The following is a 15,962-nucleotide window of genomic DNA, read 5'->3' on the forward strand; positions in this document are numbered from 1 at the left end:
GTGTCCTAATGGGGGCCGGGCTCTGAAAGTGAACTCAGCCCCTCCCACCCTCTCCTACACACGCCAGCCACACCCACCTCTTTTCCAGAGCTGTTGCTGGATTGCTCCTGGAGCTGCAAAGTCTCTTTCTCCAGTTCCTTTCCGGAAGGTGGAGTAGTGACCAAGGGAAGCAAAAACCTTCCCCCCGGGGAGGGTTTCGGGGCTGGGGTCCACGCCGACTCGTTCAGCTCACGGTGCTCTGGGCCCTCCTGCTGCTTCTCCGCCGATGTTGCTGGGCTGCCTCCAGCAGAGGAGTTGGAACCTCCCTTGCCACGGGCCGGCAAGCCCCAATCCGTGTACCCGGAGCTCCCTCGGGGCTCCTGCTTGCCAATGGGCCGGAAGAGGCTCTGCTCCAGCTCCCCATGTGAGTACTCAGACATCTCCTCCAGGCCCCGATCTTTGCCCAGGAAGGCCAAGTCCTTTCTGATATCCTCAGGTGAGTCCCCCCAGATTCCTGACGGGGAACCCCTGTTCAGCATCAGCTCCCCGGAGTCCAGCAGCTGTGCGGGCCTCTGGGCGGGCCTGAGCACAAAGGTCAGGTAAGACCTGATGGAGCCCATCTTTCTGGGCTCGCAGTTCTCCTCGTGAGGGCAGCTCACCAGGTAGCAGCGGCCCTCAAACCACCAGGCCAGGTCACAGCTGTACAGGTCACAGCAGGCAGATGTGCAGTCTGCCACGGGCGTGGTTTGAGGCACTGGCATGATTTTGCTAGCTTCCAAGTTAGGAGAAATGATGGCATTGGAATACGTCCTCCCCTCACTGCACTGCGTACAGGCACAACCTACAAACACGCGGTCTCCAATAAGGAAGCGAGGCATATCACTTCTGGCAAGCAAATAAACCACCAGCATCTCCTATAGAAAGTCCACGGCTTTAGAGCCCATCCAACAACAGCCCCATCCGTACATCTGTCCTCCCATCCTTTCACCCCCATCCATCCATCCATAGATTCTCCCACCTGTCCATCTAACCGTCCATCCTCTCTCTTTATACGATGTTACTCCACTCAGCGAAGAGAGGCGTTCTTTTCTACGTGCGTATTTGCTTTTACACTACAATATTTTGCTCCTCACCCAAAACCCAGCTATAAAGGTTTGCTTTAGGAACAATGTCATGCTGTTAATTGAATTTTTAAACATCTCAGGTTATTCTGATAGATCAATTCTGATGACATATCAAAGGAGAGAAAAACTTGTCCTAAATACAGGTCTGTAACAACTAGTTTTAAGCACATTCTAAACCATGAACTACAAACGGTGCCAGTTGGCAAATACAGCAGGCAGGAGAGCGGTGCTACGTAAGTGTGACCTGCAGGCCACAAACACTGTGACCAGTCCATAAAGAATAAGGGCAACTGGGGCTTTTAGAAAGCTCTGCAGCAATTTGTCATTCCCTGACTTCCAAGGACAAAAATCACTTTCCTGCTTTTTTGTTTATTTTGTAAAACAAAGAATGCTGCCCACCACCCAGTTCTACAAGGATAAAGTCGTTACCCACTGCAGTCACTGACAGTGCACCCAGAAATGAATTCAGGATGAGAAGCAGGATAAGGCGCTCTGTGCTTTGGACAAACAGGCCCCGTAGATACTTAGATGCATATCTTAGGAAGAATTTTAATGAGCCCAGATTCTTGTATCTTCCCTTACATAGAAAAGCACTAAAATCATCAGCTGAGATATCTGTTCCTTGTGACTAGCAGTAATCGTTTACTAAATCGTTTACTTAATCGTTTACTAAGTTCTCTATTATGAGCTCCTTCCGGAAAACCAAACGATTAATTCCAACAAGTACTGCTCCCAATTAGACCAATTGAAAGCAGCACTCCATGAAAGAGTCTGGAATTAGTCAACAGAAAACGCATAATCTTCCATGAGGGTAACACAAGACCGCATGTTTCTTGGATGACCAGGAAAAAACTGTTACAGCTTGTGTTTGACTGCACGAATTCTCTAGCCCCAAATCATATATATATGGGCTTCTCCTCCTGTCTCTTCAGAATAGTTCCCTTAGAGCTACCGAGAGACTGTTTCCTGGGGTATAGTCTTCAGGAAGGTCCCTGAATAAAACTGAAACCCCCAACTCATACCCTGTGCATTTTTCTTTCAGTAGAAATTGTGTGTTGATTTTTTTACCAAAGAATCTGTGGGTGGTAGATTGGAAATAAAAACGAATTGGTCCCTCGGCACATATAGTTTGATGAGCACTGTTCTGCTGCAGAACTCAGAACAGCAAAGGATTTCTTTTCTAGTGAGGGCTCATCACTGATCATTCTCTTAATAACTGTTACATTTTTCATAATGACAGTCAGAGATCACTTCTAACTGGAGGTAAGAGAAATGGTTAAATACAGTATAAGAATCATCTTATTTTTTTTTACCTGTATACATATCATCATTGTTATAAATTTTTCAGAATCATTCAATGACTAACACTGGCTCTACAGGAAAGTCTAATTGGTCCAATTCAATAAGAATTAGATATAATAAATATACATCTTTCCCAATGAATAAGCTAGCAACAAACCACTTTAATTCAATTGAAATGACATTTTCTCAAACCAAATCTACTTTTTTTTTTTTAAGAAGATATTGGGGGTAGGAGTTTATTAATTAATTAATTTATTTTTGCTGTGTTGGGTCTTCATTTCTGTGCGAGGGCTTTCTCTAGTTGTGGCAAGCAGGGGCCACTCTTCATTGCGGTGCACGGGCCTCTCACTATCGCGGCCTCTCTTGTTGCGGAGCACAGGCTCCAGACGCGCAGGCTCAGTAGTTGTGGCTCACGGGCCTAGTTGCTCCGTGGCATGTGGGATCTTCCCGGACCAGGGCTCGGACCCGTGTCCCCTGCATTAGCAGGCAGATTCTCAACCACTGCGCCACCAGGGAAGCCCCAAATCTACTTTGTAAAAAAATCACCTTAATAGTTTTAGCCTTCTATTTTCTAAAGAAAAGCTTAGTCTCAGATATGGAGAGGAGGAAAAAAAAATAATTCTGCTGAACATAACAAAATAGCATTTCTAATTAAGGTCAAGAGACGATGAAGCGTATAAAATAGGCAGGTAATCTCCAACTTCCAGTTCTACCCTCAAAAATAGTGTCCTTATTTGTAAAGATATCACTACATTCCTTTAAATGAAGGGGCCTTTAACTGAAGACTCAAACTAGAAATTTCTTTCAAACACAAATGGTAGGATATATTTTATTTCTCTTGAACAACTGTTGGGTCCTCTCCTTTTGGGCAATATGATTCATAAGAACTATCATGTTTCATTTCTGGCTCTGGCCACCAGAAGCTTAAAAGCCAATTTATAAAACTGTGTCACAGAAACCATTATACAGGGAAAAGGCTGTGATCCTGGAATAAGCTCATTGTTACACGTGGTAAGAAGCATGGCAGGAACCTTCAACACAAAGCTTAAAGCAGTTTTCCATCAGGTTGAAGGTGGAGATCGCCATTTATTGGGTTGGCCAAAAAGTTTGTTTGGTTTTTTGCCATAAGATGGCTGTAGTAGCACTTAGTTGTCTTTAACTTAATTGGAAACAATTTTGTTAGATTCAGTTGTGACAGCTGTCATATCAGCGTGCATTTTAAAAAACCTTATCAAAATTGGTGAATTTCTGTGTAGCCATTTTAATATTGAAGATGGAAGAAAAAAAGCAACGTTTTTGCTTTATTATTTCAAGAAAGGTAAAAATGCAACTGAAACACAAAAGAAGATTGGTGCAGTGTATGGAGAAGGTGCTGTGACTGATCGAGCATGTCAAAAGTGGTTTGCGAAGTTTCGTGCTGGAGATTTCTCACTGAACAAGGCTCCGTGGTCCAGTAGACCAGTTGAAGTTGATAGGAATCAAATTAAGACATTAATTGAGAACAATCAATGTTATATCACACGGGACATAGCCGACATACTCAAAATATCCAAATCAAGGGCTGAAAATCATTTGTACCAGCTTGGTTATGATCATTGCTTTGATGTTTGGGTTCCACAGAAGTTAAGTGAAAGAAACCTTCTTGACCGTATTTCTGCACGTGATTCTCTACTGAAACGTAATGAAAACGTTCCATTTTTAAAACAAATTGTGACGGACGATAAGAAGTGGATGCTGTACAATAATGTGGAACAGAAGATATCATGGAGCAAGAGAAATGAATCACCGCCAACCCCACCAAAGGCCAGTCTTCATCCAAAGTAGATGATGTTGTGTATATGGTGGGATTGGAAGGGAGTCCTCTATTATGCGCTCCTTCCGGAAAACCAAACGATTAATTCCAACAAGTACTGCTCCCAATTAGACCAATTGAAAGTAGCACTCCATGAAAGAGTCTGGAATTAGTCAACAGAAAACGCATAATCTTCCATGAGGGTAACACAAGACCGCATGTTTCTTGGATGACCAGGAAAAAACTGTTACAGCTTACCTGGGAAGTTCTGATTCATCCACCATATTCACCAGACATTGCAACTTCAGATTTCCATTTATTTCATTCTTTACAAAATTCTCTTAACAGAAAAAATTTGAATTCCCTGGAAGACTGTAAAAGGTACCTGAAACAGTTCTTTGCTCAAAAAAATAAAAAGTTTTGGGAAGACAGAATTATGAAGTTGCCTGAAAAATGGCAAAAGGTAGTGGAACAAAATGGTGAATCCAAAAAAAAAAAAAAATGGTGAATACGTTGTTCAATAAAGTTCTTGGTGAAAATGAAAAATGTGTCTTTTATTTTTACTTAAAACCCAAAGGAACTTTTTGGCAAACCCCATACCTCTGGGACAGATCATCATTTTGTTCTGCAAAAAATCACCTGAATGGGCTGTTTAGATATACATACCTTAAGCAGAGATCTGAACGCTAAAGAAAGAAGTTTGAAAAGGTGGGTTTCGCAACAACTAAACCATTCTCCCTTTGGGCCAAGTTGCCATAATTACTTTAGAATCTATTAGACTCACTCAAGAACGTTCTTGAAGAGACCGGAAACACTCACATGTTTGTCCCCTCTACAAGTTGGCAGCCCAATCCATGAACACAGTGGGCACTCCATGATTGTTGACAGATCAATAAAATCATCGGTTAGCATCTTATCAAAGGTAAAGAGGATAGAGAGAAAAGACAGACAAACCCTAAATCACATTTATTTGGGCTCAGTAACTCAGGAACTTTGAATTAATGAAAAACACCTCATAAGAAAAAGACGAAAAGCAGTGAAAAAGTGGGGATTTGAGAGAGAGAGAGAGAAAAGAGGGCTCAAACATTAATGACAGCATTCTCCAGAGTAAAGAGTACACTGAGTATGGAATAAAGGAACATCTTGCCTTGCATACTAAGCAGTGGTGAATTTAATAAGACGGACGGATGGCGCGGGGAGAGTAAACTTCAGGAAACGATAGGGCTTTCCCGATGGTAGTATTTCCTGAAGTGGCCCTTTGTATGATCTAAAACTGTGCTTATAAAAATTTAGATGCTTCAGACTCCTGACTCACACCCACTAGAAGTTCTGATTCAGTAGGTCTGGATGGGGCCCAGGAAACCACATTTTAACCAGGGTCACTCTCAGGGAAGCCTCGGCCTGGTTTTACCATACTTGGACAAACCCCGGATATAAAACCAGTTTCCCTGGCCATATCTCCATCCTCAATCTTTGGTAAGTTCAAAGGGGCTCAGCTGGCTTGGCTGGCCTAGTTGGGGCATGAATCATCAGAATTGATGCTCACCAATGATTTTACGCCATGGTGTGTCGACAAGAAGCAAACAGACTATATGAAAATAAAGATTTACGATAAAAAATGTCTGTCATTTGCTTTCCAAAAAAGATCTACTATGCAATTCTTTTAAATAAATACATGAAGTTTTCCTGGTATATATGAAATGTGATTTTATTTCCCCCAAAATAGTCATGATAAAAAATTTAAATGCCTGTTTCCAGAAACCACTTATGCATGAGGTCTGCCTTTTTTTTTTTTTTTTTTTTTTTTTAGCGGTATGGGGGCCTCTCCCTGTAGCGGCCTCTCCCGTTGCGGAGCACAGGCTTCGAACGCGCAGGCTCAGCGGCCATGGCTCACGGGCCCAGCCGCTTGCGGCACGTGGGATCTTCCCGGACTGGGGCACGAACCCGCGTCCGCTGCATCGGCAGGCGGACTCTCAACCGCTGCGCCACCAGGGAAGCCCGAGGTCTGCCTTTTTATATGTGAAATAAGTCTATTGGAAAGCAAACACACAGCATCTTCACCTCCTCAGGTTGATCTGAGTTACTTAAGCCAAAGATAGGAAGTCCAAGTGTGATGTCTGGTGGTGTCTCCAGGGTAACGGTTTCCTACCTGTAAGGGTCACCAGCAGCAGCAATGAAGAGAGCGCACCTGTGGGGGGAGCCATTTTGACTCACACGGTGGGTGGAAGCAGGCTTCAGAGATGGCCCTGGGGGGTCTTTGGGGCAGGCTTCCTTTGATGTTTCTTAGGAGCCAGATTCGGCCTCAAGAACTTCAAAGGAAAAACAGAAAAGAGACAGGAAGGAAGAAACAGGTAAACGCAGAAACATACAAAGTTACTTCTATTATTTATTCATGGCAATGGGAAGCCTGTCTTGTTTACATCCCAGGGCCATAGTGGGGTTCAGGGCAGGACACGCCAAGATGTGCCACTTTGGCATGTGGATTATTTCAAGCTGGAACCAGTCAAGGTCTAAAGGATTCAGGAAGAATCTTTGACCTTCCCCCTAACTGCCCAAAAGGATTTAGTTAGAAGACCTGTTCCAGGAAGGGACCTCTCACCATAAATAAATACAGTATAATGTGAACTAGGTGTGGTAGACAGGGAGGAGCATAGCAAAGTCTGTTTGTTAAAATTCCTCTCTGTGTTCTTCTGTCTCCGTATGATGCAGCAAACATTTGTTTACCAAGCATGTGCTCTTTTTCATCTTCCTGTGAATTGCCTTCCTTCCCTTTGAAGTCCCAGACCCCTACCCTCTTCTCCTTCGTCCAGGATGACATATACACCTCATTTTACTGACTCTCATTTTACCTGGAATCTCTCACATTATGTGGGTTTCCTGTACGTAAGCAATTAAATTTGGTTTTCTCTTGTTAATCTGCCTTATGTCATTTTAATTATTTGACCAGGCAAAAGGACCAAGAGCAGAAGGGGGAAATTTTCCCCACCCTGACAACCATATCTCAGGCAAACCATCCACTGAAGTTTGTTCAAATAGCAAGTACAGCTCCTAAGAAGGGGCAAAGGGTTTCTCAGGCTTTCTCCCTTTATAAGCCAAACCTGGGGAATGAAACAGAGTCAATCATACTACTATATTTCATCAATTCTAACATGTAAATATTTTCATGCTTTACCATCTCTGAAATTGGGATGTCTTAAGTTGGCCAAACACTGGGCAGAAGATAATGCCATTGCTTGTACACACACGTGGACTCTGCAGAACTGGTGTCAGAGGCTTGAAATAAGGCAATGTGAAGCACTCTTTTCAGAAATGCTGCATCTCCAATGCTCATGACGACAGAGAGGCAAAATTGTGCAGAAAAAACACAGACCTCACTAAATGCTTTGATAAGTGATTCAGCAGAAATGGACAAATATTGTCAGGAAATTTAAAAATACCTTAATGTATATTCACTTATATTTCCTTTTTATATATGCACAAGAAAGACTCAGGATAAAAATCTGCCAAAGCAACCCCCAAAAATCTCTTTCAATGTGTAGAAATAGTTTACAGGATAAGAAAGTGATGTGCTATGGTATAACTGACAGGATTTCTTTCTTCCTTCAAGGTGTTTAAAATAATGATGGCTCTTCCAATCATTAGCATCTTAGATTCAATGAACTAGAGTAATATTAGCATTTTATTTTCACCTGGCACTTTCTTCAATGTGATCTTCACAGCAACCCAGGCAATATAATAATCTACGCTTTCGATAGTACAAAGATGATGAAATTGACGCTCAAAAAAGTTCACTGATTTGCTCAAGGCTGAAGAAGAACCAGTACAAGGAGGTCTGGACTCCAAGTATTTGTTATTTCAAATATGTAACAAGGCTTCCAGGAGTAAGCACACCTAGATAAGGGCTTCCTAGAGCGTGCCAGAGCCTTGCTGTGAGTTACTAGTTGGTATGTTATGGTAGAGTTTAATCCCAGTGCACACCACTCTCTCCCCGCCCTTTCCTTGTTCCCTCCCCACCCACACAGCTTACACTTGTTCTTTTAGGAGAGAACAAGACTCATCACCTTCCCTCTTCCCGCCCCCTTTCCAGAAGCATCTCAGTACATTTAGAAATTTACATGTGAACTAGGGATGACAAAGAGTGGGACACTCCAGCAGAGGCCTCCCAGTTAGTCATTTAAGAATGACATGGAGAATTCCATAACAGACAGGGTCTTCCTTCCATTATAGTAGTTGAAAATGCCACATCCTGCTTTCATGACGTCCTCTGAACCCAAAGTGCTGTCCTGGAACAACCAGACACCCTCAGAAACTGGTGACTTGAGGTTACAGGGAATGCAAGATTCCACCCAGTGGGGTGGTGGTGGAAGTGTCATACAGTAACATTTAATTTCCAGAGGAGCAGCAGAAGTGATTCCAGGCTTGTGTTGAGACCCCAGCATTAGCACTGCTGGCCCTGCAGGTGAGATGTTTGTGCCCAGTGACAACAGCGTAGCATCTTCCTTGGACTAGGTCTGTCACATTCCTGGCTGTGTAGTTTCCAGCCTTGTTTTCCCAGTTCCCCAGAAACTAATGTTGTTTAAATAAATTCCTTATATTGCAGAAGTTAGCCAGAGTTTTTTTTTTTTTTTTGGATACCCTGTGTTCAAACACAATGACAAAGATCCACCAGAGACACAAATTTACATTTTGCTCTGGTTACAACCAGAAAAACTATTATCACTGGAGAAAGACCGGAAGGAACTCAGTCTTGGGTTCACACACTGAACAGTACTTAGGTTCATACATTGAAGTTTGGGTGATTTTTTTTCCCTCTTTACCAATACATTGTGTATTTTTCTCTATATATGTTATTAGAATACACAAAACTTGGGGGGAAATGATGTGGTAATCTAGGGGAGGTGAGGGGTATCAGATGACAAAAGAAACAATTTAGTAATGAGTTGGCTGTCCTTTATTCAAGGGAAAACAGTCCACGGATTGGGAGAGAACAGGATGTCATAAGCAGTGGACCACTCTCCCTGAGGGATTGTGGGCAAGAGTGAGTTTTGTAGAACATTAGAAGTGGCAACGTGGAAACAGGGCATGACTGGCTAGGAGGTCGGGGATTTCCTTACGAGGCAAGCAGGTCCTACTTTCTAGGGTAAGGTGAGCTAGCTAAGCTGAGCTGGAGGATTGCGATTGGTGTATCTGAGGGTTCCTTGACAGGCGTTTCCCATAAATGCAGCTTGAGGCAGGAGATAGATGGGCCCCAGGCTGAGCAGCTGGAGTTTGTCACCTGTGGACAGATACTCCAAGACAAAGATAATAGCTGGAGCAGAGAGGAGCTGAGTCCTGCCCAGATAAGAGATAAAGAGACCACATATACCTCATTCTGGAGGTCAAGAAGACCTTCCTGACTACACCTGTGCAGAAAGGCTCCTCGGGGGGCCAAAAGGGAGGGGTCGTCACCCCATAACAGGTGATGTCAACCTTTCCACAGGCCTCTGGGCTGGAATCCATCTTGGCTAAGAGATGCAGACACACACAGGGGAGGACCCTGAGTTATACCAAATATGAACTCAGAGCCAGGCAAAGCAAGGTGACTGGCCAGAGGAAACCCAGAAGAAATGCCCCATATAAGTGACTTAAACTACCACGAAGGAACAGCTGTCTCTCTGAGCCCGCCCATGTGTGTCTATTCACGTGTACTTTTTTTTTTCCCCTCCTAATAAACACTTTCCTTGTTTCACTGCTTTCCATCTCTTAGTTGAAATTCATTTCTACAAAGTAGAGATACCAGAGCCTTGTCACTAGCCCTCATGGTCTCATGGTCTAGTGGTTAGGATTCAGTGCTCTCACTGCCACAGCCCGGCTTCAGTCTCTGGTCGGGGAACTGAGATCCTGCTTCAGGCCGCTGCTGGCCAAGGCCACCTGAGATCAGGCTGACTGTGGTTTAGATTTGGGATGTGGACCGGGCCACCGGCGCAGCTTCCACTTTGAAGGTCCTGATATGTGAATTAGCTTTGTCAGAGGCAACCAGAAAGAACAAGGAGTCTATTAAAACAGTCAAACCCAGCATCCTATAGAAGGAGGGCTTGGAAACTGCTGGACCTTGCTTTGACTCTTCCTCAAGAAACAACTCAAATCACAAGAAGGTCTCCCACTGAACAGTGCTGATGGCTCTGTCGTTGCCCACCTGGAACAAGGTTGCTGCCCAGCCTGCAAGCATCACTGGCCAGTGCCCGGCGGAGTTCAAATGAGGCCTCCAGGGGTTCTGTGTTATTGAGCCGAGTTAGGTCAAGAGACTGGAAAGGAACCAGAGTGCAGGTGACCGAAGGTAAGTTCAGGAGGCGGGTATAACGTTTCTCTGTGTCAGGATAACAGAAGCCATCAGAACACGAGCTTCCAATAAGGTAAAGGGGAGAATGTGAACGTTCAGTAAGCGTCCCATAAGCTTCATGCCTAACAACCCAGAGAGAGACCGCCTGCTGGTGCAAACAGTTTGCCACTAAGAACTTCCTTGCCCTGCAGCAAGGAAAGTGTGGTTTGGGATGGGAAGTGGATAGAAGAAAAGATTGGCCATCTCCTGTCTGCAGTAATTGACCACGCCCTACCTAAAAGGCAGGAGAAGAGCAACTGGCCCTCCCGTGATGCCAGCTGCCAAGACGCTGCCCACAGTAGCAAAGGTGCTGTCAGGCAGGGGCAGTTGGTCAGGAACCCCACGGATAAAGACTGGGCCCCTGCCATACCATAGGGTACCTTAAGCCGAATTAATAAAAGGCGCATCTGTGGGCAGACACTGCTCCAAAGGCACACAGTCTGGTAAATGGGCCGGATTTCCAAACCCCTGACCCTACGGCAGATGCCCTTGTGCGATGTACCTTCACAAACATATTGTACCTGGAAAGCTCTGGAAAACAATTATCTTAGTGCAAACTTACAGTGCTCAGCAACAAAAGCATTTCCTATTCTCAACATCATCTGTAAGGTTCCTTTATTCAGTACATTAATATAAGCAAACAATGGATCTGCATTTCCTCAACATTAAAAGGCGTATGGACTTCATGTTATCAAAAATCTTTTTAGCTCTAAGTTTACAGGGCCTTTTTTTTTTTTTTTTTTTTTTTTTGCGGTACGCGGACCTCTCACTGTTGTGGCCTCTCCCGTTGTGGAGCACAGGCTCCGGACGCGCAGGCTCAGTGGCCATGGCTCACGGGCCCAGCTGCTCCGCGGCATGTGGGATCTTCCCGGATCGGGGCACGAACCCCTGTCCCCTGCATCGGCAGGCGGACCCTCAACCACTGCGCCACCAGGGAAGCCCGGGGCTTTTTTTGTTTTAAGATTTTTTTTGATGTGGACCATGTTCCGAGTGTTTATCGAAGTTTTCACAACATTGCCTCTGCTTTATGTTTTGTCTCTTTGGCCACGAGGCATGTGGGATCCCAGTTCCCCGACCAGGGGTCGAACCCACACCCCCGGCATTGGAAGGCAAAGTCCCAACCACAGGACCGCCAGGGAAGTCCCTAGGTTTTGGGTTTTTTTATACATATAGAGCAGGGGTCCTCAAACCCCAGGCCGTGGACTGGTGGCGGTCTGCAGCCTGTTAGGAACAGGGCTGCACAGCAGGTGGTGAGCGGCGGTGAGCGAGGGAAGCTTCATCTGGCGGTTCCCGTCACTCCCCATCACTCGCATTACCTCCTGAACCATCCACCATCCCCCGCCCATCCATGGAAAAACCGTCTTCCACAAAACCAGTCCCTGGTGCTGAAAAGGTTGGGGATCGCTGATATAGAGTACCTCATGAGTTAAACCATGTTTTGACATATATTTTCCCTTCTGATCCTGATAATAACTCTCTCTGAGGTAGGAGTTCTTATTCCCATTTTACACAAAAGGAAACTGAGTTTTAGAGTCAGTCTTGAGACTCTGGACCTCAGACTTGCCCTGTAGCTGCCCCAGTCCTCCTCTATGGTTCTCGGATTTAAGAACATTCTGCTCCGGGTTACTTAAGAAGACCTCCCCTCTTTCCTTATTATTGAATCTCTGAATTGCCTGATTCTCTTGATAGAATCATGCCCTCTCCTGCTGCTTGCCTCTGCCTACCTTCCCGTTGTTTCATGTTCTCATTAAAGGGAAAGAAAAATATTAAAGAATTCACATAGAAAGCCTCACTAGCTTCCTAAAAATTTCAGTCAAAGATAGAGCTGAATCTGAGCAGTAAAATAGGGCTTTTAAAATAAGGTTTAACAAGTTCAAAACGTTATAAATAGTACAGATGCATAGATCCTTACATAAACTCTGCATGGATCAACTTTATACATGTGAAGTTCTGAAAGAAATGCCCCTTCCAAGGTGAAAGTAATTTTTTTCTCCCTTCTGATATTTTTTTCTCTTCCTTTTTTCCTTCCTCTCTTATCTGTATTTTCTATTTTTTATACAATGAATACATCTTACCTTTGTATTAATAAAATACAATTATATTTTCATTTTTAAAGAAGGCTTAGGTATTTTGCCATGGTTGTTCTAACATAGCATTTAAAAAAAAAAAAATTACCAAGCCGTATGTAAAACGGTTATTTCTGATTCCTTATATTTCTGGCCTAATCTTGTTCTTGAACATCACCCCATCTCTGAGCTTCCTGTCATCCGTGACCATCCTGGAAGCCTCACCCCAACTTTTCTTTCTCTTTGGATAATGGTGATGACATCACTGACTCAGAGATGACATAAGGCTCAGGGATGGTGTTAGAGAGCGAATGAGTCCTAGAAATGGGCTGAGCTCAGAGAAGAGCAAAGCACAGAAGTGTATTCAACAAATAATGATGGCGCACATCTTGTCCTGGACAAGAAAGGGATGAGGGTCAAGGATGCAGGAAAAGCGAGGCTCAAAGACTGCTGGTGTCTATTCAGTGAATGTCCTCCCCTTATTTCTTAGTAATAAGATTCAGATAATTATTTGGGGCACCAGGGTACTTAGCTAAAAGACTACATTTCCCAACACCCCCTGCAGCATAGTGGGGTCATATGGTTAAGTTCAGGAAGATCCCACATGCCACGGAGCGACTAAGCCTGTGCGCCACAGCTACTGAGCCTGTGTTCTAGAGCCCGTGAGCCACAATTACTGAGCCGGCGCGCCTAGAGCCCGTGCTCCGCAACAAGAGAAGTCACCGCAATGAGAAAGCTGCGCACCGCAACGAAGAGTAGCCCCCGCTCACCGCAGCTAGAGAAAGCCCGCGCACAGCAACGAAGACCCAGTGCAGCCAAAAATAAAAAAATAAATTTATTAAAATAAAAGAAAGAGGGCTTCCCTGGTGGCGCAGTGGTTGAGAGTCTGCCTGCCGATGCAGGGGACACGGGTTCGTGCCCTGGTCTGGGAGGATCCACATGCCGCGGAGCGGCTGGGCCCGTGAGCCATGGCCGCTGAGCCTGCGTGTCCGGAGCCTGTGCTCCGCAACGGGAGAGGCCACAGTAGTAAGAGGCCCGCGTACCACAAAAAAAAAGAAAGAAAAAGTCACTGTAGTAGCTGTGACCAATAAACTCAGGTCAACCAAGTAGGAAGCATCCCGTGGCCCCAGGCAGGCCTCCTGGGACTACGGTGACTGCGTACATCTTACACAGACGGTTCAGATGACGACTGGAGACAGTATTACAAATCCCTGAAATATGCCAGAACAGACACCTTGAGAAAGGAGAGCAAACTCATCACACAACTCTTCATGTCCCCCTCTTCCCAGTCTTCTTTCCAGCATCGACCAGCCTCCCCTACCCTGCCTATAGCCAGCTCAAAAGCCAGTTCTAAGAAGCCTTCCTCAGCTTCCCAAACATAACCTCCAAGCTTCAGTCATTGCTCCGTCCCCTCGGGACACATCAAGGCTACATTATCACCACAAATATAACATTGTATGAGAAGTACATTAACATTTGTAAAAATTCCATTTATTTCATAATGTCCCTGGCACTTTACATGCACTCATTTTAATCCTCTATAACCCCTCCAATTGCATATTATTATCCCATTTTATAGATTATGAAACTGAGGCTCAGAAAATCTAAAATGTCCAAGAACTGGAACCCAATCCAGGTATGTCTGACACCAGAGAACATGTTCTTTCCACTATTCTGTACTGCCTTATGTGTCTCTCTCCATTAAAAGAAAAAAAAAAGCTAATTGGGTTTTCTTCTAATTTATAAAAGCAATAATATCCAATATTAGGGTATAATTAAATATTATTGTATAACCCATGGATGTATAACATCCATGTATTATTACTATGAAGTCTATGGTCCAGTACTACATGCAAGATGCAGATTTTAAAAAGAAAACAGTATTACACATGCATGGGGAAAGTCTGGATTTCTGTGTCTAGCAAAATGGCAACACAGCAAAATATTGAAATTACTGGGGAAAATATAACAAACACCTTTTAAATATATAACTGCATTCACAAGAATATAAGCGAAATCCCCCAAGGCTGAGAACAAACAGGAAGCTGGAAAGCTGATGCTGAGGCAGCGGCTGCATGAGATACCTGCTGATCTCTAGACCTAGAGACGCGAGTTTCATGGCTACAACACAGAAGTTAGAGCCTTGGGTGCATTCGAGATGAGGTGTTGGAACTAATGCCTCATAAAAGCAGGAACCTTTAAGAGCTGCATCCCTGTGGGTGAAAGGATGAACTAGGAAAAAAAAAAAAATCTGGCCACTGTGCTCTATGGAAAGAAATAATTCTCCTTTGAGAATTGACAACCACAGGTTTGCACCATTTTTCATTACAAGTTTAGTCCAATTAATCCCAAGGGGAGAAATTACCTTTAAGTGGTCCTGGGTTGGTAATTCCCACACATACCTGGCAGAGGCAATGATAAATCCTTTCTGGAAGAACTCTCCTCAACCCCTGAAGAGAACCCAGACAAACATGAACTTAGAATTCCAAATTACAAAATACACAGGCACCATGAAGAAAGGTAACAGAAAAGAAAGACAAGGGCTTCCCTGGTGGCACAGTGGTTGAGACTCTGCCTGCCAATGCCCGGGACACGGGTTCGTGCCCCGGTCTGGGAGGATCCCACATGCCGCGGAGTAACTAGGCCCGTGAGCCATGGCCGCTGAGCCTGCGGGTCGGGAGCCTGTGCTCCGCAACAAGAGAGGCCGCGACAGTGAGAGGCCCGCCCACCGTGATGAAGAGTGGCCCCCACTTGCTGCAACTAGAGAAAGCCCATGCACAGAAACGAAGACCCAACACAGCCATAAATAAATAAATAAATTTTAAAAACAAAAGAAAAGAAAGACAGGAGAATCAGGTCCCCGAGCTTTTCAAATAATGAAATCATGGCATACAAATATAAAATAAGATGCTTAAAATATTTAAAGAAAGAAAAGAAAAAGTAAGGTATAAGATTTGCACACACACAAAGACCCTGGCAGATTTGAAAAATAACCAAGCACAGGTGTAAAAATAACAAGATAACATTTTTTGCTCATCAAAAGCTCAACAGATGTGTTAAAGAGCAGATGAGACACTGCTGAAGAATTCATGAGCTTAGAAGGTCCTATCTGAGCCAAGTCTTAAAAGAGATGAGAGAATGAAACACGTGGCTGTCTGAAAGAAGAGTTCCAGGCAGAGGGGACACGAAATCCAAAGGCTTGGAGGAGGGAATGTGCCCTGTATTCCAGGAAGAGCAAGAAGGTCAGCATGGCTAGAAAATGGGGAGGCACCAGGAGGCAATGTTACGGAGGCAATGGAGGCCACGCTGGTTTGTAGGTCAATACGAGGGATCTTTGGCTT

At 44.4% G+C, this 15,962-nt stretch overlaps 1 protein-coding gene across 1 annotated transcript in view; it reads right to left on the reverse strand.

Moving 5' to 3' along the window:
- The window catches only part of KIAA0319 (KIAA0319 ortholog), a 78,282-nt gene that overhangs the window by 45,710 nt on the left and 16,610 nt on the right, over positions 1 to 15,962 (reverse strand). Inside the window, exons 2-3 of the mRNA XM_027128509.1 lie at positions 6,347 to 6,506; positions 78 to 820 (exon numbers count right to left, since the gene is read on the reverse strand). Of these exons, the coding sequence (XP_026984310.1) occupies positions 78 to 820; positions 6,347 to 6,401 (798 nt within the window). The 5' untranslated portion in view covers positions 6,402 to 6,506. The remainder of the gene's footprint in view (positions 1 to 77; positions 821 to 6,346; positions 6,507 to 15,962) is intronic.

The sequence above is a fragment of the Aethalodelphis obliquidens genome, unplaced genomic scaffold (assembly GCF_003676395.1).
Source record: "Aethalodelphis obliquidens isolate GAN/ISIS:26980383/991018 unplaced genomic scaffold, ASM367639v1 scaffold34, whole genome shotgun sequence".
Lineage (NCBI taxonomy): Eukaryota > Metazoa > Chordata > Mammalia > Artiodactyla > Delphinidae > Aethalodelphis > Aethalodelphis obliquidens.